This window comes from Phyllostomus hastatus, unplaced genomic scaffold (assembly GCF_019186645.2).
Source record: "Phyllostomus hastatus isolate PE091 unplaced genomic scaffold, TTU_PhHast_1.1 phas_scaffold_442, whole genome shotgun sequence".
Taxonomy (NCBI): Eukaryota; Metazoa; Chordata; class Mammalia; order Chiroptera; family Phyllostomidae; genus Phyllostomus; species Phyllostomus hastatus.
The window spans coordinates 3,128,642-3,150,977 of NW_025334030.1; the positions used below are offsets into that span (position 1 = coordinate 3,128,642).

At 43.1% G+C, this 22,336-nt stretch overlaps 1 protein-coding gene across 1 annotated transcript in view; it reads left to right on the forward strand.

The window, feature by feature from the left end:
• Positions 1-21,040, forward strand: part of LOC123807112 (ectonucleotide pyrophosphatase/phosphodiesterase family member 7-like) — a 35,638-nt gene extending 14,598 nt beyond the window's left edge. The window contains exons 2-6 of the mRNA XM_045820662.1: positions 4,095-4,240; positions 14,117-14,743; positions 17,651-17,888; positions 19,239-19,362; positions 20,971-21,040. Coding sequence (XP_045676618.1) covers positions 4,095-4,240; positions 14,117-14,743; positions 17,651-17,888; positions 19,239-19,362; positions 20,971-21,040 — 1,205 coding nt within the window. The remainder of the gene's footprint in view (positions 1-4,094; positions 4,241-14,116; positions 14,744-17,650; positions 17,889-19,238; positions 19,363-20,970) is intronic.
• Positions 21,041-22,336: the final 1,296 nt, after the last annotated feature.

The following is a 22,336-nucleotide window of genomic DNA, read 5'->3' on the forward strand; positions in this document are numbered from 1 at the left end:
TCAAGAAATTGAAAACTTTTTTGAAAAAATAATGAAAGAAAACTTCCCTAACTTGGTGAAGGAAGTAGATATGCAAGTCCAGGAAGCACAGAGAGTCCCAAACAAGTTGGACCCAAAGAGGACCACACCAAGACACACCATGATTAAAATGCCAAAGGTTAAAGATAAAGAGAGAATCTTAAAAGCAGCAAGAGAAAAGCAGAGTTGCCTACAAAGGAGTTTCCATAAGGCTGTCAGCTGATTTCTCAAAAAAAACTTTGCAGACAAAAAGGGACTCACAAGAAGTATTTAAAGTCATGAAAAGCAAGGACTAAAAACCTAGAGTACTCTATCCAGCAACGCTATCATTTAGAATGGAAGGACAGAAAAAGTGCTTCCCAGATAAGGTAAAGTTAAAGGAGTTCATCATCACAAAGCCATTATTACATGAAATGTTAAAGAGACTTATTTAAGAAAAAGAAGAAGATCAAAACTATGAACATTAAAATGGCAAAATTTAACAACTATCAACAAGTGAATCTAAAAAAAACAAACCAAGCAAACAACCAGAACAGAAACAGGATCATAGATACAGAGATCATTTGGAGGGTTATCAGCTGGATAGGGGAAGGGAGGGAGTGGGGGAAACCATGCAGGGACTAAGAAACATAATTAGTAGGTACAAAGTAGACAGGAAGATGTTAAGAATGGTACAGGAAATGGAGAAGCCAAAGAATTTATATGCACGGCCCATGGACATGAACTAAGGGGTGAGATTGCTGGAGGGAATGGGGTTACTGAGCAGAGGGGCACAAAGAGGGAAAAGTGGGAGTATTATAATAGCATAATCAATAAAGTATTTTTTAAATTAAAATAACAAATGTTGAGGATGTGGAGAAATTGGAACCCTTGCACATTGCTGGTGAGAATGTAAAATAGTGCAGCCACTGTGGAAAATAGTTTGGCAGTTCCTCAAAAACTTAAACAGAGTTACCATATAAACCAGCAAGTCTGCTCCCAAAAGAAAAACAGAAACTCAGACACCTGTACATGAATGTTCATAACAGCAGTATTCACAATAGACAAAAAAATGTAAATAACACAAATGTCCATCAACTTATGAATGAGTAAATAAATTCTGCCCTATCCACACATGGATATTACTCAGCCAGAAAAGGAAAGAAGTACAGACGCATTCTACAGAATGGATGAACCTGGAAAACATTGTGTTCAGTAAAAGAAACCAGGCACAAAAAGTCAATATTGTATGATTTAATTTCTATGAAATGTACAGAATAGACAAATCCATAGAGATAGAAAGCAGATTAGTGGCCAACAGGGAAAGGAAATAGTGGAATGAGTGGGGGGGTGACTGCTAATGGATACAGGGTCTCCTTTGAGGGTGATGAAACTATCTTGGGCCCTGGCAGGTGTGGCTCAGTGGATTGAGCTCAGGCCTGCAAACCAAATGGTCACCAGTTCAGTTCCCAGTCAGGGCACATGCCTGGGTTGAGGGCCAGGTCCCTAGTGGGGAGGGTGGTGGGAGAGGCAACCACACACTGATGTTTCTCTCCCTCTCTTTCTTCTTTCTCCTTCCCTTCTCCTCTGTCTGGAAGTAAATAAATAAAATCTTAAAAAAAAAGAAAAAGAAAATATCTTGGAACTAGAAAGGTGATTATTTCATAGTGCTGTGAGTGCACAAAATATCACTAAATTACACACTTTAAATGTTAATGCTTGATTTTAAGTTATGGGAATTTTACCTGAATAAAATAACAAAAAAAAGCATGGGTTATAACAAAACCTCCCAGGTTCAAAACCCAGCTCTGCTCTATGACCTTAAGCAAACTTTATGCCTCAATTTCCTATAAAGGGAGAAATCTCTAAAGGGAACTATAGAAATACCCACTTGCAGGACTATTGGTAGAATTACATGAATTAATGTCCCTAAAGGAGACTTGGGAGAGGTGTTGGAGCATGGCCTGGTAAATGTGTGCCATGATTCCATTACATGAACCTACCCCTGCTCCTGGGTGGCCAGGAAGCCAGGAAGCCAGGAAGGTTAGGTGCTTGCTCAAGTTCACACAGCAAGTTCAGATGTCATGTCAGGGTTGGCACTGAGCTCTCTGTTGGGAACTGCCCTGACTGGTATCAGAAGCTGAAACCCCCACCTAGGCTAAGGCTAAGGGAACCGTAAGCCAGCAAGGAGACAAAAGCTTATCTCCCTGGCAGGAATGCTGCTTCTGCTGCTTTATTCATGACTGAACCCCAAAAAGCTTGGTCGGTTAGCCAAAGACGGGTAAGATTCCCCAAGGGGGGAACAACCTAAGACAGGCACAATCACTTTGGGAGGCCCCCCAAAAGACGGACTTGGGGGGCTGCAGCAAAAGGGGCTGATGGACCCTCGCTCCTCGGCTTTCACATAGCCTGAGATTTCATCGTCTGGGAGAAAAACTCCTTATCTCTTGGTTGCCTTAGTTCTCTTGCTCCACCTAAGCTTGAAACAATGACAGGGTGGTGCAGCTCTGTGCTTAAAAGGGCGGATTCCCCGGGTGATCAGGCCTAAGAAAGAATATGTAAATTACTATGAAACCTTCTTTGTTTAGAATGCTCTCAGTTGAATGAGAAGGGTCTTAGGAGGAAGTTAGTTTATTTCTCAGTCTTACAGTTCTTTGACCCTGACTCAAAATAGACCAGCAGAGTTCCTTGTTTTCTATGGTTCCTTACTTCCCCCTAATGAGTACTGTATTTTACCTGAATTATTATGCAGAATGAGCCCAATAAAAGCAGGTATGGACTGTAAATCGGCATGCTCCCCACTTAGGGGGGGTGGCCATTTCGTCCCTACTTCCCCACAGAAACTAGTCTGTCTCTGTGCATGTTGTTTTTTTTCGCGTGTTTTTCATCGAGCCATCCACAGAGTTCCGTGGTCACTGCTGGCCGGTGACCCACGCAACAGCTCTCGTGGACTCTAGGTCACTGGCCTTCCTCTGCTGACAATCTGATTTGATCCTTCACCAAGAATCTTGACACTGAAAGGCCCCAAACCCTGGCAGCAGTACAAGTTCTTTCCAGTAATCCCACATGTGCTTGGCTATCCGGCCTACCTACAAGGCAAAACAAGTGTTTGAAGCTTTACAGCAACAACTCTTTTTGCACCATCCCAGTTGAAAGACTTGGTCACCCTCGGGGGACTTTACCCACCAGCAGCCTGGTGGTGACTCTGATCTAGCAGAGAGTTTTTCCCTTCCCTGTTGCATGATCATGAATGCTCTGCCTCAGTTTACCTTGAACATGAGAGAAATCATGACTATCTTATTACAGTCAGTAGGGTCATCCAGAGTCTTTCTCTTCCAGGAGGTGGGGGGAGGAGGATCCCAGTTCTCCCCTTAGACTGCCCCCCATATGCACTCCCCCTTTCCCTGGCTCAGTGTAAGACCGACCACAGGGATTTTTCGCACTTTGTTCGAGTCTTGTGTCTTTCAGAACAATCTAGCTTACTTGCATTCCCCAACATCTATCTTCCTCCCTCAAGTAGATAGAAATAAGTCTATACTCATCTATGTCTAGAAATCCCTCTTGATTCCATTGGTACCCTCAAACAGCATAGCCCATGGGAGTCCTAGGAGAAACCCTGGGAGGTTAACTGAGAGACAGGCCAACTGGATGTTAAATATTGAATCAAATTATCACACGCAGAAGATAAGAAAAATAATCTCACAGGAAGTACCCAAATCCCAGGCTCTCAGCTTCTGGATGCAGAATAACCCAAGAAACCTAGCCTCCCTATGCCCTGCCTTCCTCCCTCCCTAATCGATTTCCACAGCCAACATCAGCTTCCCCCTGGGCAGTGAAGTCTGTTCCAGGAGCAGATCCAATCTGACATATGTGAGATGTGATTACACTTCCTTTGTGGCTACCAATATTTGCACCACCAGAAAAACAAATCTGAAATCCGCGGGTGGCCATCTGGAGTCATACTCCACCAGAAGACATAGACCAACCAAAAGGATGTTGGTTGTGCAGGGGCTGGGGGTGGGGGTGGTCTTACGACCACATTAATACTTCTAGCAACCTGTTCATAAAACTTATACCTTCCCTCCTTTATCCCCAAGGTCGCTGGATTGAAGATCACGGAGTCATTCACAACATGATGTTCAACACTGAGACGGGCTGGAAGTACTCCTTCAAGACCACACAGAACAAGACTGAGTGGTGGGACAATGGCGTTCTCCCTCTCTGGATCACAGCCCAGAGACAGGTAGTCGGAAACCCTAGGCTGGCTTCCAGGGATTTTGCCTCTCATTCTACAGCATGTGGGATGGAGATTAGAAGATGTGTGACCTTGGGCAAGTGACTTCACCTCTCTAAGTTTTTTTCCTCTAAATGTGTAATAGGAATCATGATGATGTGCTCATTTAATAGATTTGATGTAAGGACTAAATGAGATATGCACAAAAAGCAGTAGGTAGAGAGGAAATGCTCAGTAAGTGTTAGCTGTTATGGATGGACAAGTGAGGGCAGAGACTGGCTTAAGTATGATTGTATCTCCAGGGCTCACCATATAGTCTGGACCCAGCAGCTCTTTAATAAATATCTGTTTATACACTTCCTCTGACTTAGGCATAAAAGCCATTAAGAATGAAGTTGACCATTTAATTCATCTTCAGGCCATGTAAAGCCCTAATGAGAACATTCACTTGAAAGGATTCCAGTAGCCATTCATTATTGCTTTGAAAAGGCAGAAATCAGAGCTGTGTTCAACTCCCAGCCCAAAACCCATTGACAGCTTTGCATTTTCTCAATGAGCTTCCAGTTGTCACTTCAGAATAGGTCCTCTTTCTTCTTCTGCAAGACATCAACCTTTGCTCCAAAGCTATCCAGGGTTCTATATCTGTGCTCCAAGACCACACTAAGCATGTCACATTGCAAGGTGGTATAATGCAACCTTAGGCAATGACCTCCTCTTTGTGCTTGAGTTGCCCTATCTGTAAAATAAGGATTGTCAGAGTCCTTGCTTCATAGAATCTTTGGAAGGATTCACTGAAATAATGCCTGTAAGCACTTAGATTTAAATGCTCAAAAACTATCAGTCATGCCTTTGAATGGAGGCTGAATCATTTCAGTACTTCTTCAGCTGGTCAGCCCTAGGCCAGAACTATCCCATGAAACATTCCATGATGATGGGCATGTTCTATTTGTGCATATCCAATATGAAAGTCACTAGCCACATGTAGTATTGAGCCCTTGAAATATGGCTAGTTAGGCTGAGGAACTTAATTTTAATTGTATTTAAGTTTAATTAATTTCAATCTAAATCTAAATACCATTGTAGCTAGGGGCTGCTCTATTGGACAACGCAGCTCTAGAAGAATCACAGTGGGTGGTCAGTGAGCTTATCCTACCTCACGTTCATTTTGCTCTGTGACTGTTGCACCTTAATTCCTTCCTCTTCTGTAATGTTTTTTAAACTTTGAGGCATAGACTACACAAGTAAACTCTGTCTTTCCAAGAAAATTATGCTCATAACACTATGAGCCAGAACTGATTTAAGTACTTTACATATATTAATGTGTAACAACTCTGAGGCAGGTATGATTATACCCATTTAACAGATGAGTGAATTGAAGCACAGAGCAGTGCCATAACTTCACAAAGACACGAAGCCAGAAGAAGAAATTCTGCTTGTGGAACAGCAGTTTCAGTCCATTCTAGAGGTTTCCAGAATGCTCTGCCTGGCAGCCTTCCCAACAGATTCCACAAATGCCTAGCTGGATTCCAGAATCAGAGACTTCCAGTCAACATGGCAGCATAGGCAGACATGGCTCATCTCTTTGCACAACCACATCAAAATTACAACTAAAATATAGAACAAGAATCACTTAGAACTGTCAGATACAAACTTGAATGGAAGTCTGACAACTACAGAATTAAAGAAACCACATCCACCCAGACTGGTAGGAGAGGTGCAGATGCAGTACAGGCTGGTCCCTTGCCCATATGTGGTAGATAAAAATTCAGAAGGGATATCTCAGGAGTGAGAAGTCTCAGCCCCACACCAGGCCACCCAGCCCAGGGTTCCAGGGCCAGGAAGATAAGTCCCCACAACTTCTGGCTGCAAAAACCAGCGGGGATTAAGTCAGTGGAAGAAACTTCTGGAGTCTTAAGCAATTCCTCTTAAAGGACCCACACACAGACTCACCTACTCAGACTCACTCCCTCTGAGTTCTGGCACCAGGGTAGCAGCTTGAAGGAACCAGTGGCATACAGGGAGGAACTGAAGTGTCTGGCATCAAGGAGAGCAGAGGCCATTTTCCCTTTTCTAAACCCTCCCCCCACAGAACCGGCAAGCTGTGCCATATCTGAGACTCCATCAATATGGCTAACACCGTTTGATCCTCCTGGGAGATCCCCAGAGATTTATCCCACCCAACTTACAGGCTCACCCAAGTTGCTTTCCCATATGAATGGCTGATTTTGGCTCAAGTTCACAACTTCCTAAATACTATCAAAAAAGCAACAGCAGGCCTCAGTGAGCCCCAGGCCCAGCACTAGCAGTAGCCAGCCTGGGTTTGCCTGGGAATCTCCAAGCCCAGAATAAGTAGCAGCCATCTCAGATTGCTTTATAGCTCAGGCAGGGTGGCCCTGGGAAAAACAGAGGTGGGGGCATCTTGGTTTACACCACCCAGGAAACCCCAGGGCCAGTACACCCAGTGGACAGCTACAGACCACATTGGAGCACCACCACCCTGCCCCTGCACAGCTGATCCTCCACAGAGGGTAGAGGTGTGTGGTCAGTGGTCACAGACAATCTTTGCAGCTGACTGGTCTGGGTAAATCCCTCCCACTGATCTGCCAACAGCAACAAAAGCTCAACTACAAGTGGAGGGTGTGCTCAGCCCATGCAAAGGGTGTTCCTCAAGTACCCACCTTGGGTGATTGGGGAAGCTGTGCCACTGGACCCTACAGGACACCTACTACATTAGGCCACACTATCAAGACACAGGGTCAAAGCAGCTCTACCTAATACATAGAAACAAACACAGGGATACTGCCAAAATGAGGGGACAAAGAAACATGACCCAAATGAAAGAACGATCAAAACTCCAGAAAAAGAGCTAAACAAAAAGTAGATCAGCAATTTATTAGCCACAGAGTTCAAAACACTATTTCTAAGGATGTTCAAGGAACTTGGTGAGGACCTCAACAGCATAAAAGAGAGATCCAGTCAGAAATGAAGGGTATACTAATTGAAATAAAGAACAATTTACAGGGAACTAACAGTAAAGTGGATGAAGCCAAAAATCAAATCAATGATTTGGAATATAAGGAAGCAAAAAAAAAAAACAACCAATCAGAACAATAAAAGAACAAAAGAATACAAAAAATGAGGACAGTATAAGCAGCCTCTGAGACAACTTCAAGCATGCCAACATTTGCATCATAGGGGTTCCAGAGGGAAAAGAAGAAGAGCAAGAAATTGGAAATCTACTTGAAAAAATAATAAAAGAAAACTTCCCTAACTTGATGAAGGAAATAGATGGGCAAGTCCAGGAAGCACAGAGAGTCCCAAACAAGGTGGTTGCAAAGAGGTCCACTCCAAGACACGTCATAATTAAAATGTCAAAGATTAAAGATAAAGAGAGAATCTTAAAAGCAGCAAGAGAAAAGCAGAGATTTACCTACAAGGGAGTTCCCATTAAACTGTCAGCTGATTTCTCAAAAGAAACTTTGCAGCTAGAAGGGATTGGCAAGAAATATTCCAAGTCATGAAAAGCAGGGACCTATAGCCAAGATTGCTCTCCCCAGCAAGACTATCATTTAGATTTGAAGAGCAGATAAAGAGCTTCCCAGACAAGAAAAAACTCAAGGAGTTCGTCATCACTAAACCATTATTATATGAAATGTTAAAGGGACTTATTTAAGGAAAAAAAACATCAAAACTATGAACAATAAAATGGCAAAAAAAATACATATCTATCAACAATTGAATCTGAAAAACAAACTAAGCAAACAAGAACAGAGACAGAATCATGGATATGGAGAGGGTTTTGATGGTTGCCAAGTGGGAGGGGTGTGGGAGAATGGGTGAAGAGGTGAGGAGATTAAGATGTGCAAATAGGTAGTCACAGAATAGCCATGGGGATGTAAAGTACAGTATAGGAAATGGGGTAGCCAAAGGACTTATACTCATGACTCATGGATATGAACAATGGTGGGGGGAGTGCCTGAGGGAGTGGGGGATGCTGAGTAGAGGGGGGCTAAGGGGAAAATCAGGACAACTGTAATAATTTAAATAATAAAATATAATTAAAAAGAAAATATTTAATAAATACATACATACATACATACATACATACATACATAAAGCCACCCTGGGCTCAGCCACTGTTAATACTTAATCATGACATAATATTACTTCTGTGGCCAAAACAACTTAGCCATGAACTTCATAGTAAATCTGCTATGTGCCTAGCTGCTAGAGAGGTCTGGACCATCTTCTTTAATTCACTATTCTAAACCCGAGGCCTCTTTAATCTCTTGCCATAGTATTTGTTCGCTGGCATGCGGCCTCTGGTAGCATTCTCCTTTCCTATTTTTTTACTCATGGTTCTTGTCTCATTGCCATTTATTTGCAGGACTTTGTTTCCTTCCGCCCAATTCATAATCAGAGTTGTTTTCCTTTTTGTTTAATTCATGTCATTGTGCAGAAAGAGGATCTGGTACAGGGCCAGGCAATTGACAGCACACCATTTGGCATGTGAATGTCAAGTTGGTATATCTCATTCTGCCACTGGCAGCTCCTGCCACTGGCCAGGGCCATCAGCAAGCTCCCTGAGGGGCTGGCAGAAAAGTTGCTTCAATCAGATTAAACCAGCAGCCCCAGGCCAGTGCCCCAGGAACAGCTGGACTGCTGGCCCCAAATGCCATTCAGGGGCACATCTGTATTGCCAGGCAGGGCTGGAGGAAGGGGGCCTGCCCCATATCCATCATTAGGAAAATCCATCCTTCTTCGAAGTCCCTTCCCAGTAAACTTTGTGGAGATTGATACATGAACCTTTAATGTGACTAAAATGTTTTCCATCGGTGACACTAATGCTGCTGGAGCCCATCAAGATACATGAGAATTGAGATGCCTTGGTGGATGATGCATAAAAGATAGGATCCCTAACCACCTTTGTGTCCATTATTCACAGCCCACAAGTATACTCGCATTCGAGCAGCACTTCACGAATGGTCAGGGTGTAAACTGAGAGGCTCCATTGTGCAGATTTGCAATGAGCACCCCCAAAAACTGAATATGATCAATGGCCAAGGTATGTCACCACATTCACAAATTCTAATTCTCAGAGAAAGGCAGGCAGCCATGACTATAAAACCTAGGAAAACCATAAAAACCTAGGGGCATGCTTTGCCTCTCTGTGGAGAAGCTACAGAGTGTATTAAGCAGCGACATGGCAGAGGATGATCTGAGTGAGATCTTCATTGGTGCCAAGAGTCTGTAACAGGACTACAGTAGGTGACTACCAGGAGGGGACTTGAGGAGAGGGTGGGAGGGCAGCTACAGTTCTCGGTTCTCATTGTAAGCCAGGTCTCCTAGACAATAGTTTCCAAAGTTGGAAGAGCTGTGAGCAAGATGTGCCTAGAATAACAAAATAATGCATCCAAATACTGACCTAAACCCTGTCTTTATTGTGCATCATAAAGGTTCTGAGAATAACAACCTCTCCTCCAAAAAGGGTAGGAGGGGAAGAAAACAGAATCTTGAATGTCTAACTGCCTTCTGTTCAGTGACTCCTTATTAGCACAGAAAAGCAATAAAAACACCCAGAACCAATTTTGATGTTTTAATTTCAAACACATGGAGCCCATCTCTATCCACTCAATCATTCCCTGGAATGAGTAACGAACTCCTTCTCCTCAGCCACACATACTCCCCACCAAAGCACATTCATAAAACATGTGCCTTGTGACATTAATTCTTTCACCTAAAGGAAGAGACAAGATAAAATGCAAAACCAAATGGAAACTTTTCCTCTAATTATTGGTTCCGAAGAGTTTGGTGAGTCTGTTTAAAACCCAACAGTCAGGATTTCCTGGTAGGAAGTACAAGCTCTTGTTTTTAAAAAGCAACTTAAAAGTAATAGCCACATTGATGCGACATTACACTAAGGGAGAATAATGAACCTAATAAAATTAGTGATTTTCCAATTGCTATTGCTACTGGAAACACTGATTATGCTAATTAAAGGGTAGAATAGTAAATACCAACTCTTTTGCATCAAATTAAGGGCTCAGATTATTTCTCGGAAGTATTTGTTGAAAATAGCACTTTTGATTATCTTGAGTCCCAAATAAACAGAGTCATGTGTGAGTGTGTGTGTGTGCACTCACACACATTTCTCTCTGGAGCTCATCTCACAGAGCAGCACAGCTCCTAAAATTCCTATGGGACCAAGTGAGAAAAATCATAGTTTCCTAAGACTACAGCTCAGAATATCTTTAAAGGTGTGTGTTGTAAATATGGCATAAGAAAACAATTCAGTTCCAAGTTAGGAACATCTGAGACTTAACATGCAAACATCAGGAACTCTACTGGATATGTAGGGCCACATAAGTCCTTCAGGATATCCATGTCACCTATTCTAAATAATAAAATAGCCAAACTACATTCCACAAAATGTTAGAAGTGTCATCCTTCCAGTCATTCCATACTTCAGAACAAAGTCAATTTATATGTAAGTTAAACAAAGCACTATCACTGAAAACTGAGAATTATGTTGATTGCCAATCAAAAATGCGATAAATAAATATTAGAGGATTTGCAAGTTAAACCAACCATAGAAATTCTATTATCAGAAAGGAAATGTGTTACCTGTGGAGGTTACAAATAAGATGGTAGACCCCAAAAGAGAGTTTCTGTAACTATTTGTATAAGTTAATCAGGAGTGAGAACAGGATGGGTTTTATACCTACAAAAGAAGACATGATTCATTCACTCACTCAGCATGCATTTAATCAATAGCACTTACTCTGAGCCAAGCCTGTTCTAATTCCCAGGAAAAGTGCGGTCAACAAGATAGACATATCCCCTGATGTCTCTAGAAGAGAGAAATAGACCGTAAATAAGTAAACAAATCAAGATGATTTCATATTGGAGAAGGCACTTTAGGGAAAATGGGATAATAGAAAATGAATGCTGGAGGGTGGAGGGGGTAATATTTCACCTATAGCTAAGGATAGCACGACTCCTAGAGCCTTGCAAAGTATTTAGTATTAAGACTGTGTCTTAGGTCAAGTTTCCTGAAAGCAGATCCTGAGGAAGGGATTCAGTTCATGTAATGCATTGGGAGAGGGGTCTCAGGAGATAGGAATAAGGAAAACTGACAGGGCAAGGGAAAGGACTAAGTGGGACATGGTCCCAGCTGGAGACCAGCTTCAGCCTGACCTCACGGGGAGCTCTGGAGCATAAATTGAACCTCAAAGTTATCTCTCCCTGAGGCCAGAGAGCTGATCTTATGTCCTCCCTTCAGTCAATCACTGGTCACAGGCCCCTGCTGCTGGAGGAACACAATAGGACACCTTCCCAGGTGAGACAGGACTTGGCTACTTGAGTGAGGGTAATTTTCCAGATAATGAGGTAGCTGAGAGTCATTAGCAGCCACACTCACAGAAATGGGTGTGAGTGTATTGGCCCAGTAAGGGGATCTGTGTGGGGCACCCTTAGCATCCCCTACAATTTCCAAATTGCTTTCTTACTTCCCAAACATACATGAGACATTTTGGTATTACTCTTGATTATACTTTTCTGTTCACTTATTGACAAAATAGCCATAACCCAGGAGCCATTATTCTTCCTAATCATTTATCTCCATACCAAATCAACATACCATAGTCACACTAACACCATCCCTTGGTTATTCTAAAACCAATAACTTCAGAGTGTTCTTTCAGAATATCCAAATCTTGGATGATACAGGGTGTGTCACAAAAACCCTTAAGGTAATAGCTTAGCTGAGATGAAGGAAAGTATATGCTCCCCAAATAAGCAGGCCATTCATTCACTGAAACCAAAAATCTATTGAGTACCTGCTACGCACCCATTCCTGGTTAAGGAGCTGCTTTGTAAAAACAGAACCTACTTAGTAATGTGTCCATCTCATTGTTAACACATTGGTGAGCATACAGAAAAGTATTTTCTTTTCCAAACTGTTTTACCACACTTTATTCAAAAGTCACCTTCCTGCTGGTGAGTAGATTACTTAAGAATATCTTCATGACTTTGCAGTCACTTGTGTTGTTAAAGCAGCCTCATTGCTGAAGACTCAGTTCTGCTCATGGTGGAAACTTCATCTCAAAACCCAGTCATAGCTTCCCTCCCCACGTGTCTCCTATCCTCTCTACAGATCCCCTGGTGGCTCCAGCAGCCTGGGGTAAAAGGAGCATGGCCTATGCTCTCTACTCCTTCAGATACTCACGCACCCTTTCCTGGTTTACTCTCTGGAGACAAGGAGAAGAAAGAGATATTAGCAACTCCTGTGACAGATTATAGGGAGTCTGTGACAGATTGTAGGGAGTCTTTTCCTGTTGGCTATAATTTGCTGCCCTGCCTAGATGACCATGGCCTGACAGAGGGGTAAAGGTCACCAGGCCCCACTGACAAGAGTATCAGTGTCAAGCAGCAATCCCAGGCCTCTCTGGGGCCTTGCAAAACTCAGCCACATTTCATGGCCAGCCCACGCCATTCCTCCTATGTGAAGAGCCCGATGTCCCATTCTGCAGTCACTTCTGCCATTACTAAAGGCCTCAACCTCATCTTCCCTCCCTGCAGTCCCCAGCCCTGGGGTATATAGGTATATTCCAGATTCACCTTCAGTGCCCCACAGGTGACAGAAACTAAAGGAAAGAATCGTTGGCCCCCTCTTCACCTGACCATGCCTGCTCGCCCAATGCTCTTTGTCTCCAGGCAAAGCTAAACTCATTAAATAGTTACTAATGTGCTCTACATGCATTTAGTTCTCATGGCCAGCCCATGAAGTGGCATAATCATCCCAATTTTACAGATGTGGAAACTGAGGTGGAGAGTGTAACATGCATCCAAGTGGTGGAAAAGGATATAACCTGGCAATCCAGCATCAGAGCACTCTTTTAACTACCATACTGTTCTGCCTCTAGGCAGATCATCAGGCCCAGTGGTTGAGCAAACATCTGCACAGGGAACAAGATAGCAATCTCCCCCTTCTTCCAAACCCCTACAAATTTTAAAAGAATTAGATATGGGAACCAGTAGGGCAGCTTCTCCCCTCTCCAACAGCTCCAGAGGAAGTACCAAGATCATATTTTATTACCTTGACTGCGACATGGGCCCAAGGCTGAACTAACTACAGTGACCAGATGATGCAGTGTCCTCTGTAGCCAAGCTAGAGCCTCATCCCACATCAGGAGCCAGATGTGGAACCAATACATCCTGAGCCTGGCACGGAGCAAGGACAGAGAGACGTGTCTCCAGGGAAAGTCAGGGGACTCTAACCAGCAGACAAGGGAGTGGATGCTGGGCAGGCAAACATGTTAACTGTCCACTACACACACTGGGTCAGGCCTGTGGTGGCTTGTTATATCCGAAGGCAAAGAGTGCCTACTATGTGCCAAAACACAATGCCCAACACTTCAGCTTCAAATTATCTAGCTCAAACCTCACAAAAATGCCATCAGCTTTTTGGCATTTTTACATGTAGAAACAGTGAATCATAAGAGATTAAAGAACTCACTTTCACCAGCTTAGAAGGCCATTTTCCTCCATTCTAAGGAACTTTTTTTTTCATTTTGCCATCTCTGAAGTTAGAATACATCTTCCAATCACCGGAGTGTCATGATTTCATTGGCAGCATTGTTCTTCCTGTTAGTGTCTAAAATAGTGGCATGTCTTTCAACTAACAGGGGTTTAGATTCAGTGAAATCCTGGTGAAGCCAAGAATTAAATCCTTGGTTTCACCCCATGTCTAAACCCCATGGCTCCAAAGCTCATGTGTTTTCGAAACCTCTGGATGAGGGCAGGGATGTCAACAAGTTGGGCTTTGCTTATTATGAGAAAGATATGAGAAATGACTTTGATGAGATTTTCTTCTTGTGCTTGCAGGGGAGGAAGACGGCATCATTCCACTATCCTGGGGGAGGTGCTAAGTACAAAGGAGAAGCCATCCAGAGGTCCCTGGTGGAGTCTTACTCTCACCCGAACAGCAATGAGACAGAGTGGAGGGAGAACATTGATATTGTAATGAACTGGTTCACTAAGGAAGACTTTGACTTTGTGACTCTGTACTACGGAGAGCCAGATAATGTGGGGCACCGGTATGGGCCTGAGACGGAAAACCGAAGGGTAATTATTCAGCAAATCGACAGAACCATTGGGTACCTACTGGAAGCCATTGAGAGGCACAGCTTGACTGAGCACCTCAATGTCATCATCACATCAGACCACGGCATGACCACAGTGAAAAAGAAGCCCAATGTCACTGAGATCCTCTTGACCAACTACATCAGGTACAAGGACTTGGTTAAGTTTGATATTGTGGACTATGGAGGCTTTGGGATGATCCTGCCCATACCAGGGAAAGAGGAAGCCCTTTACCAAGCACTGAAGAATGCACACCCTCATCTCAATGTCTATAAGAAGGAAGAATTTCCAGAACGCTTCCATTTTGCTAAGCATGAGCGGGTCCTGCCAATTGTAATGTTTGCCGACTCTGGTTATAACATTAATGGGGTGAGTTGATTCTAAAATGAATTAAGTAATCTGGGATCTGGGAGACAACCACTAGGGAGGGATGGTTCTGGAAAACATCAAAACATAAGTGCATGCGCAATGAGTGGTAACCCACTGTTTTCTATGTGTTCCCCACCACCCACCCCACAGCCCATGTTAGCATTATGCAATGATAATGACAAACTTAGCCACGGTTAATTGTCCAGCACTGTGCCAAAAACTTAATATGAGTTATTTCAATGTTCTCTTTCCAACAACCCTAAAGACAGATGCTCTTATCTCCCTCAGTTTAATGAGGAAGAAACCAGAGCTAGAGAGAAGTGATTTGGGATTAGACGTGTAAGGCTGAGGTCTAAACCCAAGCATGAATGCCTGATTATCATGTACAGATCACCAGGAGAGTCACACACATACAAAAAAAAAAAAAACTTCTGGTTCCCCTTTGCACCTGTTTTCTGTTTAATTAAAAAAAAAAGCAGCCCTGGCTGGTGTGGCTCAGAGGATTGAGTGCTGGCCTGTGAACCAAAGGGTAGCTGGTTCAATTCCCAGTCAGGGCACATGCCTGTGTTGTTGGCTGGGTGGGGTGCATGCCAGAGGCAACCATACTTTGAAGTTTCTCTTCCTCTCCTCCCTTCCTTCCTCTCTCCATAAATAAATAATTTTTTATAAAGCAATCTTGTTCACACAAAAATTAATAGACAAATGCTCACAGCAGCATCACTCACAATAACCAAACAGTGAAAACAACCCAAATGCCTACCAACTGATGAAAGGATGAACAAATACGGTACATCCATACAGTGGAACATTATATGGCCATTAATAGGAATGAGGTCCTGATACATGCTATGACTCAAATAAACCTTGAGAAAATTATGCCCAGTGAAAGAAGTTAAATACAAAGTACCACATATTGTATGATTCCATTTAAATAAAATATCCAGAACAGGAAAATCTATAGAGACAGAACACAAATTGGTGGTTGTCTAGAGTCAGGAGTAGGGAGGACTTGGGGGGACAAGTGGGGAATGACTAAGGAAGCCACAGGGTTTCTTTTAGGGGGTGATAGAAATCTTCTAAACTTGATTGTGGTAATAGTCGGACAGCTCTGTAAATACACTAAAAATCATCCAGTTGTACATTTTTCATGAGTAAATTGTATGGTATATGAGTTATATCTCAACAAAGCTGTCATGAGAAAAATAAGCAAGTCTAAAGAAGAAAATACCAAAATCAATGCTAATTGTGAGACATAAGTGAAATGGTGCAGTTCTTGTTACCTACCAACCAATAATTCATGGCAGAACAAAGCTGAGGAGATGTTCAAATATCCACAACAAAAGACCATCTCAGGTACAGCTTGAAGAATTCCTGTCTAAGGCTGTGGACAGGAGCCAAACATTATAATTATGTTTGCAATCTGTATACTCTCAGCTTACTGCAAGTCCTGAGTATAACAGGTATTGGAAAATTCATTAGGTTATTCTCTAATGGTGGTAGAAGTATTCACAATAAAATGCAACAATTTATTGGTATTTTGTAATCCCTCAAGTAGCCCAAAACCCTGAGGATGTACGCCCGAAGCTAAGGCCTCTCCAGGAGAGATTCCAGAGTCAGTGGCCTCTTTGTAAACCTGGTTCATGATGTAACAGGTTGCAAGTAATATACAGTCGTTCAGAGGGATGTCACATTCCCAGCATGAACAACCAGATAGTTTGAGGGAATAGGATGCTGTGATCAGTTTAATCTTCTGGCAAACTGACCATTAGAGAGAATGTTCTTTGGTCTCAGTACATCCCACTAAGTATACTTTCTCCGATTGCCATCTACCTGCCTGCCTTGAAGTATGGAGTGGATGCTATCTTCTCTCTGCAGGTGCTAAGGAGCCTACAAACTATATGAGGCCATTGCTCAGGCACTTGCTCTTTATGGGCTGCCCCATGGCCTCAAAGGTCATTGGACTGGTTTCTTCAGGAAGGGCAAGGGAGCCTGAGCTGAGTGATAGGAGCTTTCTCCGTTCACCAGGCCAAATATGAGACCAACTTTCCAGAGCTCAGAGCATCACATTTCTTACATGCTAGAATATCTGTTGGTCATAACAAAATATAAACAGTGTTGTGACTGATGTTACTTAGTTATTTGAAAAGGGGCACAGCCAAAAACCTATCTGTCGTTCATTAAACAATTACCTGCAGTCTTTATTCCCTCCTTTCCGAACTTTCCCCCACCCTGAAAAATATATATATTTTTTTCTGTGCTATAAAAAAAAATCCTATTTTGCCATGTGCAATGCGCATCCATGTTTTGGTGTGTATTATATATTGGATTACTAGGCCCATGGTATGTAGTCATTGCACCCACGTATAATGTGCATTCTCATTTTTCCCTAAAACTTTTGGACAAAACAAGTGTGCATTATATGTGACAAAATTCGAGTACTTGGCTCAAGAACCAGGCAGGCTGGGTTCAGGAATCTGCTCCAAATCTTGCTACTACATGATTCCAAGCAGGTTCCTCAGTTTTCATTATCTTCAAAATAGGGATGATGATAATAGTGCCCTTGCTGGGCCACCATGAGGGTAAAAAGAGTTTGTGTGTATATATATATATATATCGTTCAGAACCATTCATCGTACATGGTAAGAACTCTATGCTTGAGCTTATTGTTATCGTCAGTATTGTTATCATGTTATCTTCTTGCTGTTTCTAATGGGCATGCTTTCTTTATTCTTTCTTGGAGATCTTTCACTCCTTGCTCTTCTGTCTGCCACTGCTAAAAGCAGTGTCCTGCCTTGTCATTTAAATTTTCAAAGATTTCGTGGATCTGACAAGCATGATATTAACTAAGGGGCAGTTTTCTTTCAGTGAATTGGGATCTAAAATGGCTTTTTTGTTGTTATTTTTCAGCGACTTATAATATATTTCAACAAAGGAGATCATGGTTTTGATAATGTCCACATGGACATGAAGACCATATTCAGAGCTTTCGGGCCAGATTTCAAGAAGAATCACCTGGCTGAGCCTTTTGACAGCATACATATCTACCCACTCATGTGTAAGCTCCTGGGGGTTACCCCTGAACCCCACAATGGCTCCCTGGCAGTCACCCAGGAAATGCTTGTGGCCTCTCATGACCAGCAGCCAGGTGAGATACAAAAGCAACCACAAAAAAACTGGCAGTGTAGTTTGTTTTGTCCTGAGAAACAATAGATTCATAATGGAGTCTCCTGGGGAGGGGGCGAAATCAAGCAGAATAATCCTGTTTCCCAGCAGCTTCCACACCCCCAGCACAAGATATCAGCAGTTCCAAAAAGATAGCAGAGGACAGGCTGGTGACATTTTACATAGTGCCTCTGGGGCAAAGGGAAGGCTCTCCATAGAGGAAGTTAGAGGATAATCCTTCTGATCCCCAGAAACTGTGTTCAGTCTGCCCCCCCAGATGTCCCTTATAAATACCAAAAATTAGCCTTCCTTCTACAACTCCATGCATGCTACTGCCTGGAAAAATGCTGCTTGCCCATTTCACTCATTGCTGAAAGAAAGGGGCAGGGGCCCCTGTAAATGAGGTTGCTAATTCTTAAGACTTCAAAATTCCAAATCTGGGTGACATAAAGGAATAAAGGAATCGTCTCTGGAATTCAGTTGTTTGCAAACACTGGCCAGCTTTCCTTCTGCCAGGAGAGACTTAGATACTGCCCGATGATTTATCAAGTGCTCAGAGCAACCACCCTCAAGCAGAGCAGAGTATAAAGAATAGCTTCCTAGGCCTGGCTGGCATAGCTCAGTGGATTGAGCACAGGCTGCGAACAGAAGTATCGCAGGTTCAATTCCCAGTCAGGGCACATGCCTGAGTTGCAGGCCATGGCCCCCAGCAACCGCACATTGATGTTTCTCTCTCTCTCTCTTTCTCCCTCCCTTCCCTCTCTAAAAATAAATAAATAAAATCTTAAAAAAAAAAAGAATAGCTTCCTGCACCCTTTTCCCTTCTTCCAAGCCACTGCCCACAATCTTCTTGTGAACTTACAGAAAGCAGGCCATTTTGCAGAAAACTAATTAAATAAATGACTGTTTCACAAAATTACTGAGGATTTTTTTTAACTTTAGGGTTTTGCTCAACTATTTGGGCCCTCCTTCTGTCCCGTAGTACATTGGCGGCCAGCGTAAGGTTTGTCTGACCATCAGTTACCACCGATAGGCAGGACATTCCACAACTGATTCTCCGTGAATTGGCTTTTAGCAAATTGGTCATTTGGCAAAGCAGTCATTAGGCAAATGGGTCATTTGGCAAATAGGCCGTTTAGTAAATCGGATTTCAACAACTTGCCCTGTGAGATTTCTCTACAGTGAGCACTTTCTTGGGTTAAATGTACATTTCATTTCCATAATTAATATCCACTACTGCCTGGATGGGAAACTTCCCAGGGACCCAGGAGCAGCTGGAATAGCATCTTAATAATTGGACAATTAAAAACCATCTGACTTTTTTTTTTAACAGGAGGAGAGATGCAGAAGACCTCTGCTCTCCGAAACACCGCAATAGGTCTTGGGGTTGTCACAGGAGTTCTTGCAGTTCTGTTTGTCACGAGCGTGATATACACAGCAGTTCGTCGGAAAAAGAAGTGAGTGGCCTTTGGGGTTCCTGTGGTTGGTACACAGAGTAATAATCCATTTCAACCATTTCCTGCCACGGGGTGTCCAGCACTTTGAGAGCCCAGCAACCAGAGCCAGCTTGGGCCCAGGGCTCAGGAGAGACAGCGTCTTGGTTTAATAATCTACTGTCACAGTCTCAAAATTCTTAATTTTCAACAAGGACCCTGCATTTTCATTTTGCACTGCCTTCCCCTCCACCCCAAATTATGCACTGTTTGTAGTATTCTAGGGTTTCCGTAACAAAGCACCACATACTGGGTGGCTTAAAGCCCAGAAATGTATTGTTTCACACAGATCTGGAGGCTAAAAGTCCAAAATCAAGGTGTTGGCAGGGCCATGGTCCCTCTGAAACCTGTAGGGAAGGGTCCTTCCTTGCCTCTTCTAGCCTCTAGTGGTTGCCAGCAATCCTCGATGTTCTTTCTCCAATCTCTGCCTCCACCCTCACACAGCCGCCTCCTCCCTGTGTCTCTGTCTCCTAAGGGCACCAGTGATAGGATTTAGGGCTCCCTGTAATCCAATGTGATCTCATCTTAATTATATCTGCAAAGACCCTATTTCCAAATAAGGTCACCTTCCTAGGTATCTTTTGGGGGGACATAATTCAACCCATAATGTTGGTCCTGCCACCAATCAAAGCATTATATGATCCCGGTGCACTGCCTTCTGCATCTCAATAATTTATCAATAGACTGAGCCTCCTGTGTTATTATACCCCACCCTGACCATTCTTCTACTTTAACATAGCATGAGAACACTATAAACTAAGGAAAGTTGGAACTTTGTCCTTAACTCCATTTCAAAGCCCACGTATAACGTAATTTATATTTAAACTATAAAATTATCCTGTAAGTTGAAACATGACCTATAAAGGTCTCTACACCCTGAAGCAACATTTTAGAAAGAAATCAATTGGTCTTTTTTTACTGAAACCATTAGCCATAGGAGAGATACAGGAAAAACTGCAAGGTACTGATTAAATTGCCATGCCCACAGCATAACTTATAAAAGGCAGCCATTCCATAAAGACATTTTTATTATTGAAATTCTCACATCCAGAAGCTGAATCTTTAACACATCTTCCCTCTTGCCACCGGAAGGACCACTGGGATGTGTCCTGATGCTTCTCTCCATATTAACACCACCTAGAATTTTTACCTGTGTTAAAGAGCAGTCCTAATTGTCACTTATGCCTGAATGTACCACACCTTTGAGGTTCATAGAACATTAGACATCCCTTCAGTGCCTTGATCCTTCTAGATTCAGACCTGGAATGTATCACCTTTGTCCTCCTGAGAGCTCACACGCAAAGATAGTTTTCTTCTGGGTGCAGATCAATGCCGTTGCCCACTCAGGGTCCTTCCCCCATCTGCCTCCCAGCTGTGGCATTAAGACAAGTTGGGCCAGCCTAGGTTTATTAATATCTTAGTATAACATCATACAGTATTACTATGGCATTGACTATACATGTCCTTTAGCTCCACAGAGGAAAGGTAATTAATAGCTATTATGTGTGTTCATAGAATAAACCCTATATTTATGAGTTTAACTGACCCATTCCCATTGGTTTTCTCCTACAGGCAGAGAGCTGATCAAAACAACAAAAATGAACCAACACACCTGGCCCAGCTCCCGAAGACATCCTTTTAGGAACAAGGCTCAAAGTTAAGACTCATAGTTGTATCACAGGTGACTCTTTCTCAGGACACTGTGACTGAAGAGGGTTCATGCGACATCTCAAAACGAGAAACTATCAATTCCATGTAAAAACACAGCAATAACCACAGCACAGCTTCTTTATTTAAGTCAACAGTGTTACAGGAATAAAAGATGAACAATTTTTGTGTCAGATCCTGTGTTCACCTGGTTGTGGAAGAAGCACAACAGATATGAGAGAATAAATACATTCCATTAGAATTAATTCTCCTCTCTTGTTCTCACAGCTGAGCAGGGCTCTGGTATTTCTCATCCAAAAGGGGTAATGAGATTTAATCTGTCCTTTCATTTACCTTCTGCAAGTATACTTAACAAATTAGCTCTCAAGATACCTCTAAGTGGAGTTTTATGAGAGATTTGGGAAGGTAACTGTGTAAATTTTGAACAGAGTTCAAAGCCCAGAGGCAGCACTGGTGACTTGTGAACTGTCTGCCCTTTCACTCAAGACATAACAATATCGAACAGAAATAATTCTTCTTTTCCTCCCCAACCCCACCTCTGTGCCACCCCACAACACCCAAGAGCCCTCTTACCTTTCTCCTCCAAAGTGAGAACTCCCACTCAGCTCCATGTACTCATCATGCTTCTGCATTTATCTGTGTAATAATTAGTTCAAGAGACCCTGAGCCCCTGGACAGCAGGGGCCACTCCTGGTTTTTCTCACTGTTGCATCCCCAGTGCCTGGCAGTGCAAAGCATATAATAAGTGCTCCATAAGTATTTGATGAACAAAAGTCCCCATGAGTTAGGGATAGACCCAAAAGCTGGGGGAGTGAGAACTCCTGCCTTGTGTTGTTACTGGAGAAACCCTGATTCTTCTCGCCGACACAGTGAAGAATTACAAGTCAGCGAGTCTATTACTGTGTAAGCAAAGTTTATTAGTGAATGGGAGAGCAAAAGCAAGGGTGGCTAAAGGCCTGGGTGGCCAGCACCCAGGTAGTAAGAGGCTGGGTGGCCAAAAGGGGGTGGCCAGGGACCTGGCGGCCAGAGGCCCCCCTGCCAGAGGTCGAGTGGCCACCCCTCGACCCCTCCCACCCCCAACCTCACCCCCAACCCCACCCCTGTGTGGGAGCCCAGAGCCCTGAGGAGAGGCTAAGAGAGTCCTTTGTTCTGAGGACTTCTATAATTGGTGGGGTGGGGGTGAAGAAGTTGCATTTTGATTGGTGGTTAAAGGTGGTGCCAGCCTTCCATGAAGACATGACTACCTAAACATAGGTATATGTGGGGATCT